General features: G+C 43.7%; 1 protein-coding gene across 1 annotated transcript; it reads left to right on the forward strand.

Annotated features, from left to right (window-relative positions):
• Positions 1-541: 541 nt before the first annotated feature.
• On the forward strand, positions 542-17286 carry LOC131699436 (vascular endothelial growth factor C-like). The gene is made up of 7 exons (XM_058996081.1): positions 542-1030; positions 3614-3830; positions 4705-4895; positions 5471-5622; positions 6705-6793; positions 7255-7591; positions 8360-17286. Exons 1-7 carry the CDS (start codon positions 920-922, stop codon positions 8472-8474), a joined length of 1212 nt encoding a protein of 403 aa, XP_058852064.1. The 5' UTR covers positions 542-919; the 3' UTR covers positions 8475-17286.
• The last annotated feature ends 896 nt before the right edge of the window (positions 17287-18182 follow it).

Here is an 18182-nt window from a genome sequence, read left to right on the forward strand (position 1 = left end):
CATTTCTTCATCAAGAGACAGTTTAGGGATGGGGGAGGTGCTGTGCTATTAATGAAATCGTTTGATTATAATGACTGTTCTCCCTCATGATTGACAAGTTTTCAGTCAGGCATCTAGAACTGCTCATTTATAACACCACGGTGCACACTTTGTGTTTGCTTCATATTTTATACACAGCTCAGAAGCAATAAACCTTTCTCTTCAAACACTAAAGTCCCAAAACGTACCATAACCACCCGGTTTGTCCTTGTTATTCAGTTAAAACACTGAGTGTAACACAGTAGTTTGTGCCCAATTCAATGGTGCTTTTAATCCATTCTGTTTCCAAAACTTGTAGAAGAACCATCACGCATTCAAGCGGTTAACTGATATTAAAACAATCCAGAAAGAAAAAGCAGCAGCACTGCTGTTTAGACTTGTTCATCCTCTGCAAAAATCTGTCTGTTGATAAAAAAAGTATGAAGCAAGCTGAAAAAAAACAGCTCCTCCTATTAATATCTCTTCCCACGTCAAATAGGAGGGGAGTTCTCAGCAGCAAAAGCCAGGGCTTAAGTATATCCATCCTGTCAGAAACCGTCTCTCTCTCTCTCTCTGTCCCGACTGCGAATTCAGTATCTGCCTGAATTGGCTGTGCAAATAAACTTTGGCAAAGCTTTGACAACTTTCACTGATTGATTTAAATATAAAACAGCAAATGCCAAGAAGATTGAAGAGTGCAAATGAGGTCTTATTGAAAATCCAAAGGAGGGAAAGTATGTGCTGTTGCAAGTCTAGGCAAGGTTAAAGGTGTTCTCTTTCTGAACAAGGAGGGTTGCTTCATTTGGTACCGCTAGCTGGAAATTAAGTCATCACAGCAAGGGAAGCGCTGTACTTCATTGAGCCCATTGGTTGCTCTTCTTTTGGTGGTTCTGTTTGCACTATGTGGAGATTTCACATTTACTTTTGGATTCTACCAGTGTTTACACCCAGCTGTGGATCTCAATCTGGCCAGGATTATTATGAGTACTATAAGGAAGGGGAAGAAACTGAGGTGAGATGATGTCATTTTCAAAGCCTTGCACTTTCGTTTAATTAGAGTGAAACCGCACTATTAAGGTTGGTCATTAGGGCCAACAAAATGTAATGGAACATAGATTTTCTTGAAACATTTAATTACATTAGGTTAAAAGAATGTATTGAGCTGCATAACACTATATTGAGCAATTTAACCATTTTTCTAGGTATTATTTTATCAAGGTGTCATTTAGGTAATGCTGATCTTTTTAGAACAGCTGTTTGATACACCTGGAACTGCAGAGTCTGATTACTGAACACAGGGGTGGTCTTAATATTGATGGTGACTTTGCATTGCCATCAATAGGAGCAAATTGAATAGCGAGTTGGTCTCTGTACTGGTACTAATCACACTGTGGTTTCCAGTTACCTAGAATGCACAGTACTCTTTACATTATTCCATCGGACTTAAACATTCGTGAAATATTAAGGGCAGTGCCATAGTTAACAGAAGAAAGGAAAGACTGTGCCATCAAATACGTTTAGTTATTAAAACTAAATAGCTGACTAGATAGCAGCAAAGACCTTTTAAAAAAAAGACAGATGAAAAAGAGGTTTAACCAGACTTCACAAAGACACAGCCTCAGTATGTTTGTGTTCATTAAACATGTGCCATGGAATGGGATAATTAATCCACTTCTAAGTGGAGCCATATATGAAGAGCCATCCTTTACAGAGACGTGAATAATGCAAATGTGAAATAAAGAAGTAATAATAGTATGTAACAATATAACTGAAAGTGTCATTTGTAGATTATGTCATAAGTTAAAAAGGGCTTAAAAGTTATGAGGAGTTCTTAACTGAAAGCTACATGCTTAACAAACCTGACAGTATCCAACAGATCTGTTGCATTCAGGGAATTAACCGAGTCTGTGTCGTAAGATAAGGGTAATAGCTGCAAACTAGCTGAAACATGTGCCTACTACACTTAGGGGTTTCTTTGAGCAACCTATATACACCACTGCTGTTTGTTCTAGAGCATTTTACAGCATTGTATCAACCACCTATTTTTAGAGGTAATCTCTGTTTAACTCTATGTAACAACAGATTTAGTTTTTATCTCATAATATCTAGATGTTGAAGGACAAAGTAAAATATAAGAGCTAAGAGTTTTAAATAATGTTTTTCTGAGGGGAACAGAGGGGTCTGATGTTTGGCATAATTGCAATGAACATCACTGGAAAACCTACACCATGCTTTACTTTTGGCTAAAGATGTTCTAATGAGGAAACCTGTAAAAACATTTGCCAGACCACTATCTGAGAACAGGCTAAACCAAGCTCTACAGAAAAATAAATCATAGTTTGTTTTGTGGAAACTGCTGTCTCTGTTTTGCAATGGGCTTCTTATATACTGCTGTCAATCCTTTTTCAAGGACACCAAATACATTACAGTGGCCGATTATGCTGCACCTTGCCTGGGGAAAGGAAGTGAACATCCATCCTTTGTTCAGTTGGTCCTTAATCTGGCCACCACTGTTTTTAAGCAGCACCTGTGGACTTCTCTGAATAAAAGAGGATACTGTGTTTGAAAACGTTCAGCATTTCAGCACTTCCTAGGGGATATTTGAGTCAGCCCAGTGTTCTTTATGAACATGCCCAGGTGTAAACATCTCGTTTAAAACATCATTTTTTTGTTGTACTTCAAACCCCAGGGAACTTGGGCAGAGTGAGCGGTATTCAAGTTTGAAAGAGAGACACTGTATTAAGAAGCTAAGTTCTCACTGCAAGCCCAAACGGGATTTTTCTTTGTAGATTGGTAGTCATTTAGTCTAGTGTAAGCTATTTAAGGACCAGATTAATGAGTAAGTACAGTAAATATAATGGGAATTTTGTCTACAAGGGACAGCCAAAAATTGAATATTTACTATGGAAGTTTTGCAGAAATGAACTTGTCTATTGCCATGTGTATAGAATCTGATGTAGGCCCACGTGCAATGTTGCAAATTTTAAGGTCATTTTTCCCCACTTTACAACCATTGATTTTTTTTAAAGTGAGCCCATCTTAAAACAACTTCAGTGTTTGGTATGTTTTTTAGCATTATGATATAAGATGAAACTTAAAAGATAATATTTTTCGCTGGCGCTCACTTAAAAAAATGTATGCTAAGTAGGAAAAAAGTCAACATGGGGCCACATAGATACACATGGAAAAATAAGAATGGAGCGATAGACCTGGTCCTTTCTGCTGATATAACCTATGGTAGTTCCGTTCAAGGTGAAACAACTGCCATGGATTTCATTTTTGGCCGACATGTTAAATTATATCTGGTATTAGACTGCGGTAAATAAAACTTTGTTTGCAAGCTACTTTCAGGTAGTCCTGTATTTCCTTTGTTCATTGCAGCTGGGGACTAAAATTGTCCCCACCCTTTCAAGGTATTTCCTGCCATTACCCAACTAGCTTGACTGACATACTTTACAGCCAGTTAAAATGTAAATACATGTTTGCTATAACGTCAAAACTGCACCCGTGAGACCTATGTAGCAAAAAGAAATGCATGATGGGTAAGATACACAGAATGATTCCATTAGCCACGCATGCTGCTTTGTTCTTGCAGGGTCAGTTAGGCAGTGATCTGGTGGAACAGCTGCAGTTTCCCTCGAGTCTGGACAAGCTGCTGGACCTCCTATACCCAGAGTACCGTCTCCTCCAGCAGTGCCTGCACAGGAAGGCTGCTCTCATACCCAACGAACCCGAGCATGAAGAGGCAGCTTGGGGCTATGTGAAGGAGGCCCCGCTGTATGCAGGAGGGATGACTGAGGAGAGCTTACGAAGTAAGGCACTGAAACCACCCCTGTAGCCAATTACTAAGCTATCTCTCAACAAAGTGAATTTTAAACACTCACGACAAAAATGAATCATCCAGCCTGGGCATTCATCTTTGGCTAAATTCTGAGGCTTATTGCTGAATGGTGGGTTCTACCTTCAAAATATACAGGAGTAAAACATTGATAAACTACTAAGCAATCCTATTGGTATTGAATCTTTTTTATTTAGAGCCAAGGTTGTATACACTTTCTCACTCGTTTAACAAGTTTTTTGCAAGGTCCTTCTCAGTTCTGGACTTTCTTTTCACTTTAAATTGGATGAAGTCCATTTATCCTGCCACTAGCACACTGCAGCAAAGGGAGTTTGGGGTTTCATGTGGGGTTCTAATCAGTGATGCACAGGGAGTACGTCTGCAGGGTAAATGGCAGGGTCAAATGGCCTTGTTACGAAAGTAAATGACTGTGGATTTACAGCCGGGTTGAGATATACATAATTACATGTGTTTCTGGATCTGTATTTTACCTAGAAAAATGAGAAGTCTTACAGGCAATCCAGTATAAACAATAACACAGTCTAGGGTCTCTCTCCAGTATCGAAGCGCATTCAAACTGTGTCGGCTGCTGGGTTATCGAGTTCCTACAGTATCTAGTTCCATGTTTTTCTAGTGCGTCCTGGGTTACGTGGTCCATTCAACTCTAAACTAATAGTAACAACGTACAGTATAAATCTAACTTGTCACAGCCCAACTGAATATATATATATATATATATATATATATATATATATATATATATATATATATATATATATATATATATATATATATAGTTTAGAATTCTTTTTTATTACTAGCTGTAAGCTTTTCTTTTTTTGTAACAGGTATCATGCTGGAATATGAAAAGACACAATGCACTCCTAGAGAAGTGTGCCTGGACATCACCAAGGAGTTCCCTGAGAGCACAGTTCACTTCTACAAGCCATCATGTGTGTCCGTGCATCGCTGTGGAGGCTGCTGCAACCACGAGGGCTGGCACTGTACCAACAGCAGCCACAACTACAGCAGCAAAACAGTAAGCATCCGATTACTCTGCATTCTGATATACTCTTCCACCCTGGAAAATGAACTGGAATGTTACTGTAACAGGGGAATAACACCACCACACAAAAGCAAGTGTTCTTTGGTTGATTCCTGCCACAGTTGATGTGTTTTCCCTTTTGGGCAGTAATACGGTGAGGTCGCTGGTACGCATGTCCGTATATGTAACAAGGTGGATACCAGGTCCGAACCTGTGACAACTCACCTCACAAGCGTGCTACTTAACTACAATGCAAAAAAGGCTTGTCAGCATTTGTGGTGTTTTTTTCCTCATCTCACGACAGGGTTCACAATACGTAACACAACACTGCCCATTTCACATAAATATCAAATTCTGATTACATGTGGTTGATATTGAAGAAATTGAGATTTGTAGAGCATGGGAGTATATGGAGGAGCATGCCCGGCTGAATGTGACTCTTACATTTTCTATGGACAGTCTGTGGATGGTGATCGTGTTGATCTGCTTTTCCACGATACTGATAGCTCTAGTTTTGTATTTGCAGCTGCGATGGGGGATTTACGTTACTAACACGCTTGTTATTTTAGCTTCTTGAGTTCACAGTTCCTCCGTCTGGACACCCTGAGATAGTTATGATCAGCTTTGTAAACCACACATCCTGTGAGTGCAAATCCAAAAGCAACCCAAGCAGGCCACCCCACTCTGTCATCAGGAGGTCGATAAAGGACAAACTTGCTCGGTGAGTACTAAAAAAAACCAAAACCTAAAAGGAAGGCTAAGCAAAGTGAACAAGTATGTATTTTCTCTTGTTTTGTTTCAGTCATGATGCACAGAAATACATTGATTATTTCAAACTACCTTTTGTCAAAAGTAACTGGTTTAAAGGTAAAAAAAAAAGAAAAGATTTTGTATTAAATAATTATACAATGTCGAAACTTAAGCTATTTATTAGTTTGGAAGAAATGAAAATGCATTTGTAAACTGACAAAACGAGATGTATGACATTTGCAATTCAATATTCTTTGTTATTTGCAAATTGTCTTTGGTTTCGGATTCTAGAAAAATCATGTGACCGTTAAACTCATGGTAGTGTATGGCAGTGGTGTACTCCACTAGTAACAACAGGTAACAATAGGTAATGTATTTATCTAATTTCTACAATTATTTCCACTAAGTGCTTTTCTCCATCATGTCAGACTGCTGTCTATAGAAAATAGTACCGGAGCGATGTTCCGCCATGTTCCTGCTCCACTACACCACTGCTGTCTATAGAACATAGTACCGGAGCGATGTTCCGCCATGTTCCTGCTCCACTACACCACTGCTGTCTATAGAACATAGTACCGGAGCGATGTTCCGCCATGTTCTGCCATGTTCCACGCTCCACTACACCACTGCTGTCTATAGAACATAGTACCGGAACGATGTTCTGCCATGTTCCTGCTCCACTACACCACTGCTGTCTATAGAACATAGTACCGGAGCGATGTTCCGCCATGTTCCTGCTCCACTACACCACTGCTGTCTATAGAACATAGTACCGGATCGATGTTCCGCCATGTTCTGCCATGTTCCACGCTCCACTACACCACTGCTGTCTATAGAACATAGTACCGGAACGATGTTCTGCCATGTTCCCGCTCCACTACACCACTGCTGTCTATAGAAAATAGCACCGGAGCGATGTTCCGCCATGTTCCGCGCTCCACTACACCACTGTCACCAACCGGTTCTATACGAAACCATAGAGCCGGTGGGGCCATGATAATTAAAAAGTTAGTGTCAATATAAGAAAACTCATAACCAATCATGTCTTTACAGATGTGCTGGGCCAGACTCATCCTGCCCTCCTGGTCTGTCCTGGGACCCTGTTGACTGTCAGTGTGTGCCGGATGACATGAGCACATTTGGTAGGTTTCCTGCAGCTGATCTAAACATACATTCCTCTTAAAATTTCATGTCTTACCAGTTTACTATCCTATTATGTATGAGTTCGATCATTATCTATTGCTGTTTCTGCTTAGTTCATTATTTCCCAGGCTTGCTATCTGATGTCCTTTTTCAACCACTGGGTCGGCTTCCAAAAAAAAATAAAAGATCCTTATCTTGAGTAGGCCTTATTTATAAAATGTTATAAGAGGTTGGTGAGAATATGCAGTACAGTATTTCTTTATTTCACTATCTGACTTAATACGTGAAATATTTAGGGAAGGTAATTAATCAAAGGAAAAATTATATTGTAGGAGGCAGCAAAGTTTAAACTAGACTCAGAAATGGCTCCAACTCTCCATACAGCACATTTCCTGTCAGGTTCCCTTTGCATTCTATTAATTCGCCTCTCATCCCCTTTGCGTTCTTTCCTTCCAAACAGGATCCCTGAGCGAGGCTCTGGCAGACTTTTGCGGACCTCGAATGTGGTTTGATGAGGAGAGCTGTCGGTGCCTGTGCCGGAATGGGCTGACCCAGTCGAGCTGCGGAGCCAGGCGGAGGCTGGACGAGGCTTCATGCAAGTGCGTCTGTGGTGAGGATTCAGGCCCCGAGTCCTGCCGGCCTGATCAGAGCTGGGATGAGAAGCAGTGCAGCTGTGTCTGCCGGGAGAGCTGTCCAAGCAGACAGCCCCTGACCTCAGTTACCTGCCAGTGCGAGTGCAAAGAGAGCGACGCCACCTGTCTGCTTCTGGGGAAGAAATTCAACCCCAACACCTGCAGGTATTTGGATTTTTTATATTTAACTGGTAGTTTTTTTTTTTTTTTTGAGTTAGTGTCATTTTTAAAGCATTATTATTTTTGTTTTCATTTACTGTGTCTGTTTCTCATGTATATATATATATATATATATATATATATATATATATATATATATGAACAGAGGTTTAATATACTTGAGACTACAGATGGTGGCCTTGATACTGAATACAGGGCTGGGTATATTGATGGTGCCTTTTCAGTTAATAGAAGCATATCAGTACTGTTACACTTTGGCTTTAATAGAGAGATGGTCTCCATACTGAGGGACCCCTAAGCAAGGTTTCACTGTGCTCTTTAATAAAGGACTAAACGCCAATGAATTCATTTAGAAAATCAACCTGCTTGGGTCATATTCATCATTAATAAAGCTGCAGGAATATTTTTTCGGCAGGACTGAAGGTTGTTACCGTGGGAGTGTGATGGAAATAGCACACTATAAACGTATCGTGAGCCAAACAAACGGCTTGATACTTTTTGCCAAAGCATTGCGTGCAAGATAGCGTCAAATGTAAACCGTGGCATTTCATGGTGATTTTAGTTTCAAACAAATTCTGTCTGCTTGCAGTCACAAAGTTTCTTGGCACTGGCTTTAGAACTTGAGCCTTTAAAATGGGTTGACCACCCACCAAGTTCAGCAGAAAAGATCAGGCAGATCAATAGCATATCCCAGAGCTTAGATACGTATATTATATATACATATATAATTATGTAATTTTTTTTTTTTCCCAGCTGTTACCGGCTGCCCTGTAGGACTCAGAACAGGAGATGTGCATCTGGATTTTATTTCAGCCACTATGTCTGTCACTGCATACCGAACTACATGAGATCTTATGAACTGGCTTGATGGAACAAGACTGCATGTACATCTGCACAGAGAAGTCCTGTTTAGCACTTCAGAAGAAAACAAACAGAAAAAAGGTCAAGACGACACGTGCATTTGGTGAAAACAAGAACCACACAGTGAACTATGCTGTGGGTCTCAGTAGTTCACTACAGCAACGTATTATCTGAAGAGAAGGATGAACAGAAGGGCACTGTAAGGTGTGAATTACTATGCTTTACAATCTGAAGCATGAAACGTGAAACTATCAACTAAGCAAAATCATGGGATTTTTGCAATGTATGCACTTCGGAACCAGTGAACTAAAGGTCGTAGCTATTATGTATCAAACAAAAGGTAAATAATTTCCTTTCAGCAGCTATTCTTTAGTATACAAAATGGCATACGCTTATGGCTGTTTCACCAGTTTGTGTTCTCTAATCATACACTACCATGTCTACCAGTACATATTCTGTATATATATATATATATTATTATTTATTTATTTGTTCTTTTTTTTGCTGGGCCACCCTTGCGGCATTAGTTAATAAGCTACTTCCTGGGATACCCAGCCAATGGTCCCCTCTTTTAAGGACAGCATTTAGACCAGATTGTCCTCCTACTTCAGCATACCTTAGGAGCTTTTGCTTAGTGTGTGGTGCAGTGAGACTGTAGGTAGTGAGAAAGAAAGGAACTGCTACTGAAAAGTAAAAACCTTGTTTTTTGTAAATGGCTAAAAACAATCATAGGAAGCCTATATAGTTTTTTTCTTCATTTAATTACAAAGATTTCAATAACATTAAAAACAGCTTTTATTTTCTGTTATACTGTAGGTAATAATGGGCTGCCATTGTTTAAAATGTAATTTTGTTTTAAAACAATAAAAGCAACAAAAAAGGTACAGTATATAATTATTAAACTATAATGATTTTTCTTTATCAAGTCATTATAAAAATAGCCAATTATGATTTTAAAAAAAAAAAGGTTATTCTTTGAGCTGCAGTTTATCCTGCCTCAGTACCTTATAGGAATTGATATTGCTGTAATAAATCATTGTATGTGCTGGTCACAAAAGTGCTATACATGCATTATTATAAAAGGTTTTGATATTATGGTATATTAATGCATATTATATATACTGCAAGGGTTTTGACCATTTATGTTCCTGTAGTTTTGAATATAGTACTGAAGATTTTATTTCAGAACAATGGCATGTTAACAAAACATTTAAAAAGGAGTGCTTGCCAACATTAAAAACAAGTCCAAAACCAAATGACCAGAACAACTTTCAAAAGGGGTACTGAACAAGGAGTGCCTACCTGTTTTTAGTTACACTTTCCTGTCAAGCGTTAAAATGATCCATTAACCCTTTATTACCTTACTCTTATATGTTGATACACCCTCCTCAAGTTGGTGAAGAAAGTTCAAGTTATCAAAAATGGTACTGTGGAAGGGTGGGGGTATTCACTGACACAGGAGACAGAAGGTTTTATTTGTAACCACCGCACAGGTGCCCAGATTTATTTATTTTCCTTATTTATTCTTTTATTTAGTTTAGCCCGCAGAGGGCGCTGTTGTCCGTGGTCTGGATACTGCCGACAGTAAACCAGGACCACGGGGTTACCAACACAGGTATCCCAGTCCGTGCACCTTCAAGTGCTCAAAATAATAATGAAAACAGAAGGCGAAAGAAAAAGGGAAAATAAAACACAGTAATAAAACTACAAACAAAAGTGCTGCTTATGCAGTGCCCCCACTGCCGCTAAGCCGGTCAGCACGGGTCTCCGTCCTACACTCGGCTATGCCTATACGCTGGGGTTGGCCAGGGTTCCCCGTACTTCTACACACGTCCCCTCAGGTACGTGTCTATTTATATTGCTCTGTGCAAATTAGTTTTGGGTTTTTATGAACGGCTGCCCCTCAGCCGGGCTCGCCTGCTCTTTGTTTCACGCTGGCCTTTTCTGCCAGCAACACTGTATTTTCCCCCAACACAGCCACCCGAGCGCATAACCAAGCCAGTTCTTATGGGCCGAGCAGTCTCCCAAGGCCCGCCCCTCAGCCACTCGGAGAGAGGGAAAGCACACACACCCTCTTCCCCACCTCTCTGTGTCATCGCCATGACCGACAGGCGGATCCCACTGCTGAGACTGCTGCCCTTTACCTGCAGTAATACGAATGTGCCAGACAGTCAGTCCAGATCTCCCCTGTTACACATCCTCCCCCTCAGAATGGCACCACCGGTCCATTCGAAAATCCTACAACCCAATGCCTTCCCGAGAGAAAAAGTCTGCGTTTTGATGCAGTTTCCCTGCTCGGTGGACTACCCTGAAGGCATAGGGCTGCAGGGCCAAGTACAACCGCGTGATTCTGGCGTTGTTATCCTTCATCCGGTGAAGCCATGCTAAGGGGGCATGATCTGTAATCAGGGTGAAGTGTCGCCCCAGGAGGTAGTACCGGAGTGACTTTTACTGCGAGACACTCCTTCTCGATGGTACTATAGTTTTTCTCGCGGGGAAGGAGCTTCCTGCTGATATACAGGATCGGGTGCTCGCTTCCCCGCACCTCCTGAGACAACACTGCCCCGAGACCTGTCTCTGACGCATCCGTGTGCAGGGTGAACCTCCTATTAAAATCAGGACTGCATAGCACTGGCTTGCTACACAGCCTTTGCTTCAAAGCGAGAAAGGCTCTCTGGCACGGCTCCGTCCACTGAACCGTATTTGGGGCAGCCTTCCTGGTGAGGTCTGTCAAAGGAGCAGCGAGCGTGGCGAAGCTCGGGATGAACTTCCTATAATAGCCCGCTAGTCCCAAGAAAGAGCGCACCTGGGTTTTGGTCGTAGGGACCGGCCAGTCAGCCAAGGCTTTCACCTTAGCAATCAGCGGTCTGATCTAGCCACTCCCTACTCGATACCCCAAATACTCCGACTCACTCTTCCCAATGGCACATTTCTTTGGGTTAGCAGTGAGCCCAGCCTCCTGCAAGGATTGCAGTACCGCCACTACCTTACACAGATGACTCGGCCAGTCCTCACTGTGGATAACCACGTCATCTATGTAAGCAGCGGCGTACTGCTGATGGGGCCGCAAAATGCGATCCATCATCTGCTGGAACGTGGCTGGTGCTCCATGCAACCCAAAAGGCATCGTCCTAAATTGGTATAACCCGAAGGGAGTCGAAAACACCGTCCTCTCTCTGGATTCTGGGGTCAGGGGTATCTGCCAGTACCCCTTCGTTAAATCCAGTGTCGTCATAAAATGAGCCGTGCCTAGACGCTACAGCAACTCATCTACCCGGGGCATGGGATAAGCGTCAAACTTCGATTTCTCATTAACTCGCCTGAAGTCAATGCAAAATCGAGTTGACCCGTCCGGCTTATCCACTAAAACAATTGGACTGTTCCAGTCACTTTGGGACTCCTCTATTACACCCAGTCTGGGCATCTCGTCAATCTCTGCCTTTACTACCTGCCTTTTGCGCTCAGGTATGCGGTACGGCCTGTGGCGAACTAGCGCCCCCGGCTCAGTCTCAGTGTGATGGTGGGCTACTCGAGTCTGCCCCGGGACGGGAGAAAACACATCAGGAAACTCCACCACCAGCGCCCGAGCCTGGCATTTCTGGGTTGGTGTCAGATTATCTGCAATCTGTACCGACCCTTGTTTCGCCAACACAGAAAGATCAGGTCCCAGGTCGGTGACGTCATCTGCTTGCGCCGCTAACAAAGCCTCCTGCTGTAACCAAGGCTTCAGCAGGTTTACATGGTAAATGTGCTTTTCTCTTCGTCACTCCGGCTGGCAGATCTCATAGTCCACCGTACCAACCCGGCGTGTAACCTCAAACGGTCCTTGCCACTTCGCCAGAAGTTTGGACTCAGAGCTGGGTAACAGAAGCACCTTATCCCCCGGCTGAAACGTGCGCAACCGGGCCCCCCTGTTATATTGGGTCTCCTGTCTGTGCTGAGCCTGCTGCAAATTGTCATATGCCCATTTTCCTACAGACTCAAGACGTTTGCGCAGATCCAACACATACCGGACAGTATTGGTCGAATTGTCCTGCTGCTCCTCCCACATCTCTCTGACCAGATCGAGCACACCCCGGGGTCTCCGACCATACAGCAACTCGAATGGCGAAAAACCTGTGAAAGCCTGGGATACCTCTCTGATAGCAAAGAGAAGGGGAGGAATCAGCTGGTCCCAGTAGCGCACGTAACTGTTTACAAATCTGCGCAACATGTTTTTGAGGGTCTTATTAACCCTTTGCGGTCCATTTATTAATCGCGCGTCAGGCACGCCAGGAATAATTAATTTTCACACGCGCAGTTAATTTTATACGCGCTGTTTAAAAGTATTTTTTTTCACAGTCAAACGGGTTTAAATGGCCCTGCATATCAACAAAGCACACACTAGGCATCTCCAGCCCCTCCCCAGCCTTTTGTTTGCTATAGCGTTCAGCTGTGTAAGAAATAAATAATAATAATAATAATAGTCGTACATACCGATCGATCATCTCCAGATCACTCGTTTTATCACCAAACTCCTCAATAATGCGATCAAAGTCATTATTTTATTACTATAACATCTGAAAAAAGCTCTGCAAATGTCCATGATAGTCTCAGTGCGCTGACGCACTTAGCCAGCTTGTTTATTATGGACGCCCATTATCTGATACCTGATACCATGTATGACTATTCATGAAATACGCCTTTTTTTTTTTTTTTTTTTTTTTTCAAACTTGTCTCGGCTCCTGTCGCTACCACTCGGCAATTGAATGGTTTTCTCGGCTTTTTCCGGAGAAAAAACGACTAAACACCCGTTTATTGCGTTGCTATAATGATGTCGGACCCAGTCCGACAAAGGACCTGTGAGGAATAATTGCAATGTCGGACCCAGTCCGACAATGGACCGCAAAGGGTTAAAACGCTCCACAAGACCATCGGTCTGAGGGTGAAAAACCGAGGTTCTAATGGTCTTAATCCCCAAAAGTTTACATGTTCCACGGACTAGCCGGGACATAAAGTTGGTGCCTTGGTCGGTCAGTATTTCCTTGGGGATCCCCACCCGGGAGAAAACCTTCACGAGCTCGTTGGCAACAGATTTAGCAGACGCAGATCGGAGGGGAATGGCCTCTGGATAACGCGTAGCATAATCCAAAATGACCAATAGGTGTGTGTATCCTGCCGCACTCCTTTCTAACGGTCCCACTATATCTACTCCAATATGCTCAAACGGAGCTTCCACTAGGGGCAATGGCACCAGTGGAGCTCGTGGGACGGCTCTAGGGCTAGCTTTCTGACATTCCCCACATCGTTCACAAAACCGCCTCACATCACTATCCAACCCCAGCCAATAGAACCGTGTCACGAGCCTCGCTTTAGTCTTGTCCCTTCCCAAATGACCAGATAGGGGAATAGCGTGAGCAAGCTGCAACAAATCCTCCTTAAAGGGCTGAGGAATGAGCAACTGGTGAAGCACTTCCCCCGTCTGGGGTAATTTTTCAAAACGATACAACAGGTCTCGATCAATCTCAAAGTGAGGGTACGTGGCGGCGCGTCTGGGCTCGACCACACGACCATTAACCACCGCTGCTTGATCAAAGAGCCTGCCCAGCACGTCGTCACGCCTTTGCTCGAGTCGGAAGTCATGGGAACGTGCTAAAAATCAGCTCCCATGGCTTCCAACTCGGGATCAGTTCGGTCCTGAGTGGAGGCAGCAGAGCCAGACCCCTGCGCTGACTCCGCGCCCCCCCCCCCAGTCTCTTCACCAATCGCCCCCACCTGATACTTCTCGGACTCCCTCCATTGCCAGCCCTCATTCTTAGCGGCCCGGCGTTCCCGTTTAGTTTTGCGGGGTCTAAATCTGTGGCAATAGCAATCCGGGTCACGAAAGGGAAAGATCTCGCCAATTACTTCCTCTTTCTTAGCCAATAAGGAGGACGGGGCTGTCACAGCAGCCAACCAATTTTTAAACTGCTCGCAGTCCCGTCCCAGAACTACCGGTACCGGCAATCGAGGACACAAACCCAATTGCACTCACGTCACCTGCTGGCCAATTTTCAGATTCACATACATTTTAGGATAAGTGCGCACATCCCCATGAATACATTTTATATGCACCTGCCCCGTTATTATTATTTGTTTATTTAGCAGACGCCTTTATCCAAGGCGACTTACAGAGACTTGGGTGTGTGAACTATGCATCAGCTGCAGAGTCACTTACAATTACGTCTCACCCAAAAGACGGAGCACAAGGAGGTTAAGTGACTTGCTCAGGGTCACACAATGAGTCAGTGGCTGAGGTGGGATTTGAACCGGGGACCTCCTGGTTACAAGCTTGTTTCTTTAACCACTGGACCACAGAGCCTCCTATTTGCTTATGTCCTGGTGAGATTAAGCTCTCTTGTATCAGGGACTGACTACACCCTGAATCTAAGAGAGCCTGGGTTTGTGTATCATCCACTGACACAGGAATCACAAAACCCGTCTGCTGGAGTGACTGATGGAATGGAACAGTCTTACCTGGTCGAATGACATCACATCCCATAGTGGGGCAATCCCGGTCGATGTGGCTCACCTCCCAGCTTGTTCCACACATCAGTGAACTGGTTTCTTGCCATGAAGCTTCAGCAGGAGGTTGAAACACAGGACCCATCAAAGGGGATCGACGGTAGGGTGGCCGTGCGAGACCCCAGCCCAACACTGCCGCAGCCCGTGGGTGACCCCACTCTGCCCCAGTTCTCGGGCCAGGAGCTCCCACCGCCACACTCCGTCCAAAGACCTTGCTACCCCTTCCCCCCAGTCCCTTCGCCCTCCCTGGGGCCAGACGAGGGGGTGGTGCCGGTGTAGCGCAGTTTCCAGGCAGCTTAGCGGGCGTTGGTTCCGCTGCCTGGTACTGCTCTGTCAGTTGGATCGCCAACTCTAGGGTGGCGGGTGCCTGCCGTTGCACCCACACCCGCGGTCCCGCAGGCAAGCACTGCAGGAAACGCTCGACCACCACTACCTCCACCAGCCTGGCAGTGGTGGTGGCTCCCGGGTTCAACCATCCCCTGTGCGTAATCCTGCAAATGATGCGCGATGGCCCTGGGGTGTTCCTCTGCTGAGAAGTTCTCCTCCCTGAACCTGCGGCGGTAGTCCTCCGGAGTCGCACCCACACGGTTGAGGATGGCAGCATTCAGTGTGGGGTACTCCATCATTGCCGCTAGATCCAGGGTCCTCGCTGCCGCCTGCGCCTCCCCAGTCAGCTGGGGCAGGAGGTAGCTAGCCTACTGCTTGCGGGCCCACCCGGCAGAGATCGCCATTGCCTCAAATACCTCCAGGTATGCTTCTGGCCAATCCTCTGCCGTCATCTTCGTGGGCTGCTGTAGCCATAGGTCTGGCCTCGCAGCTCTTGCACTCCCCTGACCCACCGCAGTAAGGGTTTCCCGCAGGAGATCCATTAAGGCTGCTGGGGATCCATTCTGCTCCCTGGTTTTGCACTGCTTTGTGTGGGCAGTGCCAGTGAATCCCACTCTGACACCACGTGTGGAAGGGTGGGGGTATTCACTGACACAGGAGACAGAAGGTTTTATTTGTAACCACCGCACAGGTGCCCAGATTTATTTATTTTCCTTATTTATTCTTTTATTTAGTTTAGCCCGCAGAGGGCGCTGTTGTCCGTGGTCTGGATACTGCCGACAAACCAGGACCACGGGGTTACCAACACAGGTATCCCAGTCCGTGCACCTTCAAGTGCTCAAAATAATAATGAAAACAAAAGGCGAAAGAAAAAGGGAAAATAAAACACAGTAATAAAACTACAAACAAAAGTGCTGCTTATGCAGTGCCCCCACTGCCGCTAAGCCGGTCAGCACGGGTCTCCGTCCTACACTCGGCTATGCCTATACGCCGGGGTTGGCCAGGGTTCCCCGTACTTCTACACACGTCACCTCGGGTACGTGTCTATTTATATTGCTCTGTGCAAATTAGTTTTGGGTTTTTATGAATGGCTGCCCCTCAGCCAGGCTCGCCTGCTCTTTGTTTCACGCTGGCCTTTTCTGCCAGCAACACTGCCCCAACACGGCCACCCGAGCGCATAACCAAGCCAGTTCTTATGGGCCAAGCAGTCTCCCAAGGCCCGCCCCTCAGCCACTCGGAGAGAGGGAAAGCACACACACCCTCTTCCCCACCTCTCCGTGTCATCGCCATGACCGACAGGCGGATCCCACGAGACTGCTGCCCTCTACCTGCAGTAATACGAATGTACCAGACAGTCAGTCCAGATCTCCCCTGTTACAGGTACCCTTGGTTTGCTTGCAAAGTGGTAATGTCAAGTTAAGCAGTGCAAAATGATTATTTGGATAAGCTGCCACAGATGAGGGTCATTGATGGTGACTGGGCTAATTTACAATTCCAAGTGAAACAATTGAAGAAACAGCTGCTTGGATTTGTGTAGACTGCTATTCTCTAATCGCATTGGATCAATTCAAATACCATATTTTATACAAATGTATACAGATATTTTACATGTATTATTTACATATATTATAGCTGGACAATGTCACATAGAAATGATGTACCTGCATTGCACAGGAATGTATAGAAATCAGATATTTTTATAATATGTCATTTTTCAGTACCTCTCCTTTTGACAGTTGTCTTGGGAATTAAAAGAACATATTTTGTGTGAAAACTGTGAAGTTCAAGAAGAGTAAATATATTTATTAACTATTGTATCATTGTTTTATAAATTGTTATTGTACAGTATTGTGATTTTGCATTCTGTATGAAATGTACTTGTTTATAGAACACTTGTTTTGTGTCCAGTATTTTTGAAAATTGTGTATCAATACTGCAATAGAATTAATAGTCACTGCAGAGTGGTGTCAGACAAAAAACTCTTTCAAACCCTACATGCATGCAAAAACATAACATTCCAAGCTTCCACTATTCCAGTACCAAACAATCCTCTTTGCAGCATTCAGAACCGGGCAGAGACATGGCAAATTACATTTAATATAGAAATGTATAAGAAACTGCACGCAGGCAATAAACATGTCCATTATAAATACCATATGGGAGATAATGAAATTGAAGAAGGAATCTATGAAAAAGATCTAGGAATTTATCTTGACTGAGAAATGTCTTCATCTAGACAATGTAGGGAAGCTACAAAAAAGGCCAACAAAATGCTTGGATATATAGTGAAAAGTGTTGAATTTAAATCTAGGGAAGTAATGTTAAAACTTTACAATGCATTAGTAAGACCCCATCTAGAATATTATGTTCAGTTCTGGTCACCTCACTACAAAAAGGATATTGCTGCTCTAGAAAGAGTTCAAAGAAGAGTGACTAGAATTATTCCTGGTTTAAAAGGCATGTCATATGCAAACAGACTAAATGAATTGAATCTATTCATTCTTGAACAAAGAAGACTATGCAACGATCTGATTCAAGCATTCAAAATTCTAAAAGGTATTGACAATGTTGACCCAGGGGACTTTTTTGACCTGAAAAAAGAAACAAGGATCAGGGGTAACAAATGGAGATTAGATAAAGGGGCATTCAGAACAGAAAATATGAGGCACTTTTTTACAAAGAGAATTGTGGGAGTCTGGAACCAACTCCCCAGTAATGTTGTTGAAGCTGAGATCCTGGGATCCTTCAAGAAAATACTTGATGAGATTCTGGGATCAATAACCTATTTACAAACAAATGAGAAAGATGGGCCGAATGGCCTCCTCTCGTTTGTAACCTTTTTTAT

The sequence above is a fragment of the Acipenser ruthenus genome, chromosome 22, assembly GCF_902713425.1.
Source record: "Acipenser ruthenus chromosome 22, fAciRut3.2 maternal haplotype, whole genome shotgun sequence".
In the NCBI taxonomy this organism is placed as follows: domain Eukaryota; kingdom Metazoa; phylum Chordata; class Actinopteri; order Acipenseriformes; family Acipenseridae; genus Acipenser; species Acipenser ruthenus.